The 12,073-nt window shown below is 40.4% G+C and overlaps 1 protein-coding gene across 2 annotated transcripts in view; it reads left to right on the forward strand.

The window, feature by feature from the left end:
- Positions 1-6,797: 6,797 nt before the first annotated feature.
- Positions 6,798-12,073, forward strand: part of IGDCC4 (immunoglobulin superfamily DCC subclass member 4) — a 55,232-nt gene continuing 49,956 nt past the window's right edge. The window contains exon 1 of one of the 2 annotated variants that reach the window (XM_075207625.1): positions 6,798-6,980. In XM_075207625.1, the coding sequence (XP_075063726.1) occupies positions 6,911-6,980 (70 nt within the window). In that variant the 5' untranslated portion in view covers positions 6,798-6,910. Of the gene's footprint in view, positions 6,985-12,073 lie in introns of both variants that reach the window. The other variant, XM_075207626.1, reaches the window with a different exon arrangement.

Here is a 12,073-nt window from a genome sequence, read left to right on the forward strand (position 1 = left end):
GGCAGGTTTGTCAAATTATCTTTTCGAAGTGGACCTGTCTCCTATACACACAGGTTTCCATTTTGTGGACTAAGCATTTATGCACCCATTCAATTTGCTAGGAACCAGTGACATCACTCAAGATCTGATATTTATGCTGTACTGGAGTCTAGCGAATTGACAGGCTCCATTCTCAAACAAGATACTTAGGCCTACAAAAAATAAATAAAAAATATCACCTTTTTTGTAGCATATGGGTCCACGTTGGTTATAGACACATGTAAATTATACAAGTTCTGTGACAAATTATCATGTTCAAAATTAACCGACTGATCAGACATAGCGCATCTATTTTTGATATGTATCAGTAATTGAAGGGATAAATTGCCATCTATGATGGCTGATAAACTCTTTTAACCTGATCTAGGCCCTTGTGACAGCAGTGGATATTTTTAGTAATTCTGAAACTAAAAACTAGGAAGACTATGCGTACAATTCAAGTGCCAGCGTTGTGGCAAGGACATCGCGCTGTGGAAAATTGGCAGCAATTACGGTAGAAATCTGCTCATTTAGAGGGGCGAGGCAAAATGAGCAGAAATTTCTGTAAAATCTCCGCTACAAATTGTCTCTAGACACTTCGCGGCTAATTGAATCTCCGTCTATGTGACCTAAAATATACTCAGCCCAGAAAACTAGCCACATACTTCTTTTTGGATCCCAAATATGGTAAAGCCAAGAACCTATTTCTTTTCATTTTCTTTTATTTTTCATGAGTCTAAATTTAGGAAAATAAACGTGTGTATTTATAGATTTTGCGTTGGGGGAAATTAATAACTTGACCTGGGTATGCCATGAGTGATCCAATTCTGAATGGCTTTATTAATTCTGGGACTAGCGGGAGATGAGAATGTAATTGGATGAAGACGGAATGCATCAGACGATAGAGGCCACCGGCGGGAAGCTTCCAAATACATTTATGAACATGTTCCATAGATTCCTTATAGGGCATCATGGATGTTTTGGAGCCATACATGCAGCGGTATTGAGACAATTGCTGATATTGTCTGTGATAGCTCCTAATAGTGTCTAGCTGGCATAACACCAGTATATGTCAATGCCTCCAGGAAATAACATTGCTTGTACTGAATGGACTACATTTGCAGGATATTAGGGATCTGGCTCCAGTTGCAGTGATTCTGTTTTATAGTGATTACCAGAATGCCATGCCCACTTTTATCTTTGCATTTCCCAATGGGTTTTTTTTTTCAGTCACAGTCCTTTGATTCTAGGAATAGATTTCAATATCGTTGAAAGGATGAGAACTAATATAAAGTGATTATTTTCATCGGCATATTTTATAAAGTTTCATAGTAAACCATTTATTTCCCAGGTAATAGTTTTTATCATATTTAATCTACCATAAATACAAGGAGATCATCATTATGCTGCACTGGGTCCTAAGTCACACCTGCCTGTCCTATCTACTATTAGCATGTCAAGATGAGGAAAGTGTATAATAGTATGCAGATTTGTTCAAAACCTTTATGTAAGTTTGTATACATAGTTTTTGGTTAGGGAAGGGACATAGAGTCCCTGAAACTGTAAATACTGTTATTTACCACTTTAATATTTTTATGTATTTAATACATGTTATGGAGGCATGAGCTGACTGCTATTTGTCAATGTTCGCTCCTAGAAGCCTGTTTATTTTACCACTACTACCAATGACCACGTTGTTAGGGAGTGATGGCTGGAAGCTGTCATTAATAACTAGTACACAGTTCCCAATGCTAACCATAGCAGTAAGGTGGGGGATGTTGTATTATTTTACCATTAACATACTTAGTTTTAATCTATGCTGCAGTGCTGAACAGTCAGGCACGTCAATCCCAGTCCTCCCTGCCATGTCCCAACACACACGCCCTCCAGGCCCAGTTTATGCCACAAGCGGCTTAAACTACAAGTAAGTTTGTGGACTAGGGAATGAAACTGGAGCATCTACAGGTATATACAAAGCCACTGTGCCAATATTAATATAAAAGGGTGCCAGGAGATGTGATTAAAAACAAAAGCTCATAGTGCTAACCCAAGAAATGATGGGTAACTGTTAGTAAAATGCATTTTAGGAAACCAGAGCTTGGGCGGCTGGGCAATTCCTATTCCATCCCTCCCTAAGTGTCAGCCCAGCTTGTGTGAGCACAGAAACTGAACTCCTATTACTAGTCCGAGTACCTAGGTCCTCACCCTGGAACAGCAGCGAAACCTCACAATTTATTTAAGAAGCTTTAAGGTAAACATTTTGGCGTATCTCCTCCTGTTCATTGCAAGTAGCAGAGCATTTCTGTTAATGAGGCTTCAAACCCGTGACCTGGTGCACTGTCCAGTATGTGTAAGATAGGCAAACACAGACATACGATGTAGGAGAGATTTATTTTAGAAACACTTGATATTTTCATAATGTGTAATATTAGGTTAACTTGCTCTTGAAACTTGTACTGCAATTATCTCAAACGTAAGGTGCCCAGTAGCAGAGAAGGACACGCATGTCTAATCAGCAGGAATGATTCTAGCTCTTCTGTTGCTAGTAGTGAAGTGTGAAAATCTAATCATTGCTTATCATTAGTTATATTGTTATTGGCCTGTAATACACCAACAGTAGTCATTATAAGCCAGTAACATGGCACTGGTTGTCATACTATTGTATAACAGAAAATATGCCCTGTCCGCACAGAGTTGTCTGTATGGCCTATGTCTAAGTCATTATCCGCTAGAAACCAGGGCCATACATCAGAACTTAGGGTCTTGGCTTTCTTTAGACAAAAGGTGGCCCTGGCAGTAGTCATGGTCAAGCACCTTACATGCTGAATGCTGGACCAGTCCCTTTGTGAAATTTTACGTTTGCAGCTTACTTATATAGACCCCATTGCACAAACCATTTATTGTACAGATGCCCAAGTTTCTTTTTTTTGATACTGTGGGAACATTGCAGGTATACAATGTTTCCAAACTACCTCTCGGAGCCTCCAATACTGCATATTCATTGGTATGGAGCCGACTACTCAACCACGCAGCTGCTGTGCAGGCCTATGCAAACAGCAGGGCAAGCTTTGGAGGTGCAGTAGAAGCAAGTAAAGGTGCTGATTTAAGAGTAAGAGTGTATTGCCATCAAAGATGTTTATGGTGTCATATTTTATTGTATACCCTCTATAGCATTACCGTTGGTGTTTTGTTTTTCTTAAAATTACCATAGGTCAGTGATGGCTAACCTGACACTCCAGGTGTTGTGAAACTACAAGCCCCAGCATGCTTTGCCAGTAGATAACTAGCCGATAGCTGGCAAAGCACGCTGGGGCTTGTAGTTTCACAACACCTGGAGTGTCACAGGTTAACCATCACTGCCATAGGTGGTTGGTATTTTGTAGGCCTCATGCTGTGTCTAGGAGCTTGGGTAAGGGACCAGCATATTATTGATATACAATAAAAAAGTTAAACATCTTTAGATTATCTTGGTTTAAAAGGAATTGTGGCATTTTTTTTAATTTCAACTATACTTTAATTATATGTGCCATTTTGCAAAAATAAGCCCATACTATAGAATTGCATCTACTGCTCCCTCCAGAACTAATTTTAATGGAAGGGTCTTATGCTGTCTTTTTACCACAGGTCCAGACCTCATTGCCATGCCCTCTGCATGATTCCAGTAGCTTTGAATTGCCTGGTGTCTTTCAAACCCATTGATGTTTGGCAGCGAGGGCTGGGGAAATGTAAATTACTGCTTTCGTCCCCCGTAACCCTAGAAATTCTTCAACCGGCAGACACCATTAGATACACTAGTGGTGCTCACTCCATAGTAAGCTCCTGCAGTTGCCAATTGTTGATGTAGCTGAGCAGCTGCATTAACAAGTTGAGCAGGGGTGAGGTTCTTCAGAACTCCAGAGTCCCAGGCATGGGAATGCAGCAATTCCCCTAGTTGGGGGGGAGGAGAGTTTATTACAGAAATACAAATTTTGGTATGGAGTTTCAGTGCATAGCTATTACACTACAGGAGCAAGCCAAGCATTTCATACACTTGTTTACTGTTGGCAGTCATGTCCTGTTTTACATCTATGTTCCAGACAAGAGGTATGCAACCTGATGATGTTCCATAAAGGCTCCAGCTGTTGTAGTACTACAAGTGCCAGCATGCAAGGCATGGTATTGTAGACCTTGTAGTTCAACAACAGCTGCATGAATGCAGGTTGATCAAACATGCTAATATTGCTTTATGAAATTAAGCACCCAGTTTCTTCCCCCATCAAGTTAAACACATATCCGTTTGACATGATGATGCCCAGCCCTCTTGTTACCTGAACGGTGATAGCCTTGGCTCTGCACTCAGCTAGCTCTTCACTTATTGATAGGAGGGTGAGCTAAACCCAGATTGGATGTGGGATGTGACAGACACAGGGGCAATATAGTGCATTACCATTTCAATGTGAAATTGGTCTGTTTGCCTAAAGAATAACAAAAGATACTGAACACTGAAAACTGGGTTTCTGCAGCGTGTTCCGGTTTCCTCCCCCGCTCCAAAAAACATACTAGTAGGTTAATGTGCTGCTATTAAATTGACCTTAGTCTTGCTTGATCTGTGTGTATGTGTGTTAGGGAATCTAGACTAAGGTCCAATGGGGGCAGGGACTGATGTGACTTCTCTGTACAGTGCTGCAGAAATAGTGACGCTATATAAATAGCTGATGTACATGACTTCTATAAAGTACAGTTGCTATGGCCCTGGATGTAAGGGCTGCACAGCAATTAGTATATTGCTCAATTAGGCAGATCACACCAAGGGGTCACTGGTACCATGCTTATTTTTACACTCGTACAATACACTCTTGCTATGTCCCTTAATATTTACAGTCATAACTCCCAACAAACCTGTTGTAGAAAAAAAAAGACAGAATCTAATTGGTTGCTATGGAGAAAACCATCTCCTTTAAAGCACACTTGCCCGTTTTTGAAACCTCCCCTCCGGGAGATGGAGAGGGAAAGTGTGAAGAGATAGGCGTGACTTGATGACATCATTTATATCACACCCCTGCCCACTGAGTGTTCACTGTGTGATGTATGTCCCTGTCCACCTTGCACCTAGGTACACAATCTTATGGGAGAACTGCCTAGGAAGTTCAAGAGGTCTCCCAGACATTCTTAAGCATTTACCTTTTCATTTATCCATCAAAGGTACAGTCACAGAGCCCATCTTTCTGTTTACACTGCCCCCCAGGATGGTCACACAGTGTGTCCCTGGTCCCTGGGCTACCTGCATTTTTTTTCACCTTTAATATGTTCCTAATAGGCTGTTGACCAACGTTTCGCCAGCCAGCTCCTGGGTTAAAGAGAGTATAAAAAGTAAGCAGTTCTAGAGTAAGTTACTAGCATGAGATAGAGGAAGTTTCTAATGCTTATTTACCAGTATTGTGTTTAGGTAACCAATCAGATGCTTGCATTCATTGTCTAATCTGCATTAGACAGTTACAAGCTCCTTGCTGATTGGTTGCTAGTTAATTATTGTCTCTGAATTACTTTCATGGCTACAGATTTAGAACAGTGAGCTTGGTTCAGAATCACTTAAGTACATAGTTTAACCATGGACAGACTTGCAGAAAGTATGTGACCTTAACTATATGCATGCTTTCCATCAGTGATCATATATGTAAGAGCTAAATTAAAGAACATTTTAATACTAAAGTGGATATACAGCTAGTGCTGTTTGCAGCTTTGAGTGCTGCACATTGGGGGATGCCATGACCAGGTGCCAGCTGCTTCCCATTCTCACTCGCTGGGGCCTGCTGAAGCCTTATTTGTCATCTTGTCTTGGAGTCCACATTGCCATGGTAACGGGCGCTGGCATGCACAAGCTTGGCGAGACCATACTGTTAATCAGGACAGCTGCAGGGCTGGACCCTCCAAGGACTAAACAGATGGGAACCTCTAGAACAACAGCCACAGAGGATTGTCATCAAATTACTCCAGCAATGATTATTTAGTTTTTGTTTGCCAATATACTCAAGTCATAGTGTATCACACAAAATTACTGTAAGGAAGAATAAATATATATAGTATATATAGTATATAGCACTGGGGAGAGCGCTGTTACTCTTCATTGGCAACTTTACTCAGTCAAAACAGGCTGACATGTGGACTTGTGGTTCCACAAGCAATAGACTATGCCACAGGTTGCAGAAGTCTGGTTTGCAAGGTGGCAACATTGAAGGCATGGGGGCAATGTTGATGGAAATTGCCCATTCACAGATAAGTCACTAATAAATGGTAAATCACTTTTTTCTTAAGTAGTACATGTAGTGGCAGCTGTCTGCAAATTCCCCAACAAGTAGCTCTTTAGTTTCTCTTTTCTATTTGAGACAAATACTGCCAATCTCAGATGGACTGAAATAGAAGATAAAACCTGTGAGGTGCAGTGATGCTCCCAGTGTCTATCCTTCAAGTAACTCCACTTATTTCCTAACTTATTTCAATCTGATCCCATTTCTTTGGAGTGAGGTGTGTAAAACCCTGGTGATACTTTGACATCATTTTCCAACACTTTAATATCAGCAGTCTGCACACACCAAAATATGTCTTACCCTCCTGCTGTGATTAATGACGAGCTGGGGAGCAGCTTCTCCCAAACATGTGACCCCTTTGTTAGAATGAGACAGTAGAGATGTCCTCAGACTGGCTCAGTAACCAATAGATGGCAGCAAAAGGACACTGAGATACCAGCTGCCTAAATAAACATAAAGGGGGTTAAAAAAAAGAGGAGAGAGGGAGAGAGAGAGGAGAAAAACTTGTACAAGATGGCGTCTGACTGGAGGGAGAGGGAGCCCCTCTCTGCAGCCACGGGTTGGTGAGAGAGGGGCTCAGGCAGCCTGAGAGGGATTGTACACACTACATGGCGCTGGGAAGGCTGACATTGCTATGGGGATTGCACTGGGCAGGCTGCGTCCTGGTGGTAGCTGGAGGTAAGTGTCGTGATTTGGGGCTGATGTGATACAGCAGATGTGCTAGGTAGGGGTGCAGAGCTGTGAAAACGAGGGAGTGGTGTGAGAGGCAACCCCCTCCCCTAATTTGCCTGTGGGGTATATGCCCGTCCACAAGCTACTGTTTGGAATCGACGTTGAATATGGCTTTCTTCAATAGAACTGATTTTCCGACCCGTTTTATACGTTTTGCACCAGTGATGCTGCATTCTTGCAATGTGGCTGCAGATCGCGAGCGAGTCTCGAGGGGACAATTGGGCACAGGCATGATATGATATGAGATGGGAATGTTCCCCCCTCCCCTGAATGATGTGATGTTGGGTACATTTGAGACCCCCTTCAATCCCCTCACTGTCACACAGTGACACTGATACAATGACATGCTGAATGACTACAATAATGATATTTTGATGCACAGATATGTTAATATATTGATACATTTATATCTAAATTCTGCCAATGTAATGATATAGTGATATTGACATGTTGGTCTATTAATATATTGGCAAGTTATATTGTGCCTTTTATTTATAGCTAATCCACAAATTGACATAATGTCTAATTCCTACAGTCAGCATTTGGACATCTTTGACTGAAATTGGATACAGATCCAGGAACACTAAATTTACATTTTTAAGATGATTTTTTGGGGTGCAGAAATATGTCATATTCAAATGGCAGGTATACATTTCTCTAGCCAAGTCAATTATTGTTAGGGTGATGAGAAATTTGACATGCATCTTTATTCTGGAATACATGACATCAGATAAATTATATCACCTCACTTCATTTTGTTCCTCTTGGTCATTATAATGAAACCTGGCATAATTTGTGATCTCATTTCATAATATATGTGTACATACAGTATATGGTCTTGGCAAGGATTGTTAAGTTGGGCCAAACTGTGAACTAAGTAGGCCACACATTGTCTGTTCTCACACCATGTACAGGACTGAAAAGACAATTTTTCACTGTACTTATATGACTTGTTGAAGGAAAATATCTCCCTATCTGCTTCATCCCATCTATCTCTAGTATGGACACACACACATATACAATGTCCTATACTTTCCCAGTAATAGAGATATTTGACTTGGTATTCAAATGCGCTGTACAGTCGGATGGAAACTATTGTTCTGTTACTAAGCATTTCAAACACAAGAGGCTGGCATTGGTGTACTTTAGTAGTCTTAAGGTGGCCTAAGATAATTGGGTCCTGCGGTGGTACTTTTGTCACATTTGACCGTACACACACTTATGTGTTGTAGCCAAATCTGAAATATCTTTCCGTTTGGCGCTTGGGTTGTACATCCATATCTTAGTGCAGTGGGGCTACCGCTACATATATGTATATTTGTGAATGTTATTAATTGATCTTTTTTATAAGGCATCTTTTATTGTTTTGTGATCCTCTTAAACATACCACCTACATTGTAAGCTCAAAGAAGCAGACAACTGATATACAGTATGTCTTGAATCGGCAGAACATTTTTCTATTTATTTGTGTCATTTTATATTTATTGCATGTAACTGAAACAAGTCGAGACACATGTCCTGTGATGCTTTACAAAAACGAGAATATACATACAATATATGTACTATGCTATTGAAGATGGCTAGAGAGCTGTCATTATGGTTGATAGTGTTTCATTCTGCATAGACCGTAAAAGCACAAGTCATTAGTCATACAGTTCTATGGTAACTCTTTATCTTTCTGATGAAAAAGACAAACCATTCACTGACATACTTATTTCTTTCAGAGGTAGAATTCTTATCCAGTATAACCATTATGTCACACAAGAACTAATGACACTCATTGTTTATATCCCACACCTTGGGAAAGTCGAAAACCTGTCCAAAGATCATCTACTGGCCACTGTTCCAAGGTCTGAAAAGATAATTTTTAACAAAATATCTTGTAACCGAACAAAACACTCAGCACATTCACTGCAGAATATACTCAGACACTATATATGTAACTATGCTGTTTAACAAAAGCGTACTTGCTTTTTAAGTTTATTTTCATTTTTATCTTTTCATACCCTTTATTCTCTGCTGGCAGCAATAAATGTAGTCATTTAATACACCTGTTCTCTATAGATTCAATATGGAATTGCTTTGTGTTTGTTCAAAAGACGATAGGATACACTGCAGCAGGGAATCAAATATTGTTTGCAAAGTTGATCAGCTGGTTTAGAAACATCCAGGTGTTCAACAACCGGTTGAGGCATGTGTGTGAGAGTTGGTTGAACATATAACCTTCAACAGGTCACCAGACTAAAATAGTGATATGACAATCACTTCTATAGTGATGATCTGTTTGTTTTGAAATGTGATCGTTCGCTGTGTGATGGAATTGCTGAAAGATCTGATATATATATATATATCAGTGTTTCTCCCACTCACACTTTTCCACTCTCCTACTCCTACCATATAGTCCTCCCTTGGTCTATACCAGTGTTGGCTAACCTGTGACACTCCAGGTGTTTATGAAACTACAAGTCCCAGCATGCTTTGCCAATATATAGCAGGTCACTGCTGGAAGGGTATGCTGGGACTTGTAGTTTCACAACACCTAGAGTGTCACAGGTTAGCCAACACTGATCTATACAAATCCCCGTTCTCTATGTCTCCCTTTTACTTATTTTTTAGCCAATCACCAAGTTACAAATGTGCAACTGCAAGTTTAATTGCTGCAGCTCTCCACAGGCAGGTAAGTAAAGTGGAGACACGGCAAAGGGCACATCAAAACAGTGGCCAGCTGGCCTTCTTGTAGCATCAGAGCTCGTTAAAATTGGTGCTTTATCCTTTTGTGTAGTCTTTTGCTCTTTGATGCATTTCTCACAGTATGCTCACAGGTCTTAGATGGATGATGTTAAACGAAACAGACTATATATATATATATATATATATATATATATATATATATATATATATATATATATATATATATATATATATAAAACTGGAACATTAAGCATAATAATATTTTGGTGTGTTGCCATTTTGCTCATTTACTTGTAGCCACAAGAGTACAGCATCAGAATCACCAACAGGGAACAACGCATAGCTGCACAGTGGACCACACATGACCATAAAATGCTTGTGTGAACAAGTGCTGAACATTAATATGGTGTTTTCTACTATTAGGGATACAAATAAAAAAAGGTTATTTACAGTGTCTGTCCTGTTTTAAGATCACAGTCAACTAGATAAATCTATAGGAATTATGTTTCATCATGTGCAGCACAGTGGCCTAGTGGTTAGCACGTCTGCCTCACAGCACTGGGGTCATGAGTTCGATTCCCGACCATGGCCTTATCTGTGTGGAGTTTGTATGTTCTCCCTGTGTTTGCGTGGGTTTCCTCCGGGTGCTCCGGTTTCCTCCCACACTCCAAAAACATACTGGTAGGTTAATTGGCTGCAATCAAAAATTGACCCTAGTCTCTGTCTGTCTCCCTCTCTGTCTGTCTTTGTGTGAGTGTGTGTATATATTAGGGAATTTAGACTGTAAGCTCCAATGGGGCAGGGACTGATGTGAATGAGTTCTCTGTACAGCGCTGCGGAATTAGTGGCGCTATATAAATAAATGATGATGATGATGATGATCATGTGTAAATAACAAGTCATCTTTGATGGAAATTAGTAAGTTATCATTGTATTAACACTCCTGCCATGCTTTAATTACAAATTGACAGTGTAAATGTTTAGTCTAAAATCTATAGTTCCAAGTATTTAAAAACATTTTACACTATTCTGCAGAGCAGGTGCATCAAAGCATTACTTGTCTACTTTACTTACTTTGCATCTGATAGATGTAACTTGATGACAATATCTGTGTCAACATTTGGGCTGGGCGAGGAATATGATGATTCTAATTTCTTCATCGACCCCCTGCTCATTTAGGGCTCATGTAAGTTTGGACTAACTTCTGTTTTACTTGTGTAAAATACACATTTCTGTTCTGTGCATGCGCCACAAAAAAAACATAGCATACGTCCATATGTGGATTTAGTTGCATCTTACACTTGTGGCTCCTTATGGTTGGAGAGGCAGAAAGAGAAAGGGAAGGGGAAGCGGAGGCTGAGTATAGTAAAGCCCTGGCTCCTAATTGCCACTTTGGTGGGCAGCACGGTGGCTAAGTGGTTAGCACTTCTGCCTTACAGCACTGGGGTCATGAGTTCAATTCCCGACCATGGCCTTATCTGTGCAGAGTTTGTATGTTCTCCACGGGTTTCCTCCGGGTGCTCCGGTTTCCTCCCACACTCCAAAAACATACTGGTAGGTTAATTGGCTGCTATAAAATTGACCCTAGTCTGTGTGTGTGTTTGTTTAGACTGTAAGTCCCAATGGGGCAGGGACTGATGTGAGTGAGTTCTCTGTACATCGATGAGGAATTAGTGGCGCTATATAAATAAATGATGATGATGGTTGACCTTGACACAGACTCATATATTCCTGTTAGGGGGCATATCTCTTGCAGCTGCTGGAGGACCAGTGCAACGAGGGACACTGATGATGATGATGATCGGTAGTGCTAGCCACTTCTAATTGGCTGATTACAGATTGACCTCTCCAGCTGAATATTTCATTCATTAGAGTGGCTGCTATATTCTATGAACAGTGGGTGTCTATTTGTACTATTCATTTAATATTTACATTTGGACTTCAGCAGGAAAGAAAATTCCTATATCACTTTTAAAGGGAAAAAGAACTGATGTTTGTATTAATAACACTGTCAAGACGCTATTCTCTGCTGTGTATAAGACAATTCATCACACTATTACATTGTGTACAAATAGGGTAATTTGACATTCGCATTAACTACTACCAGTGTCACATCACATTCCTACGCATAAAACTGACCAAACATAAGCATGTAAATGTGCTTTTCATGTGTGCAACATTTCCTGTTAATGTTGGGGCGCAAGTGCATTCAACTCTACATGAGTCCCTCGGTGTTTATGGAAGTGAGTGGGGTATAGCACCATTCACATTATCAAACAGACAGGACAAGGCTTATGATAATGTAATTGGCACCATCACGGCATGAGGTTCCATACTAACCTCTGAGT

This window comes from Mixophyes fleayi, chromosome 4 (assembly GCF_038048845.1).
Source record: "Mixophyes fleayi isolate aMixFle1 chromosome 4, aMixFle1.hap1, whole genome shotgun sequence".
In the NCBI taxonomy this organism is placed as follows: domain Eukaryota; kingdom Metazoa; phylum Chordata; class Amphibia; order Anura; family Limnodynastidae; genus Mixophyes; species Mixophyes fleayi.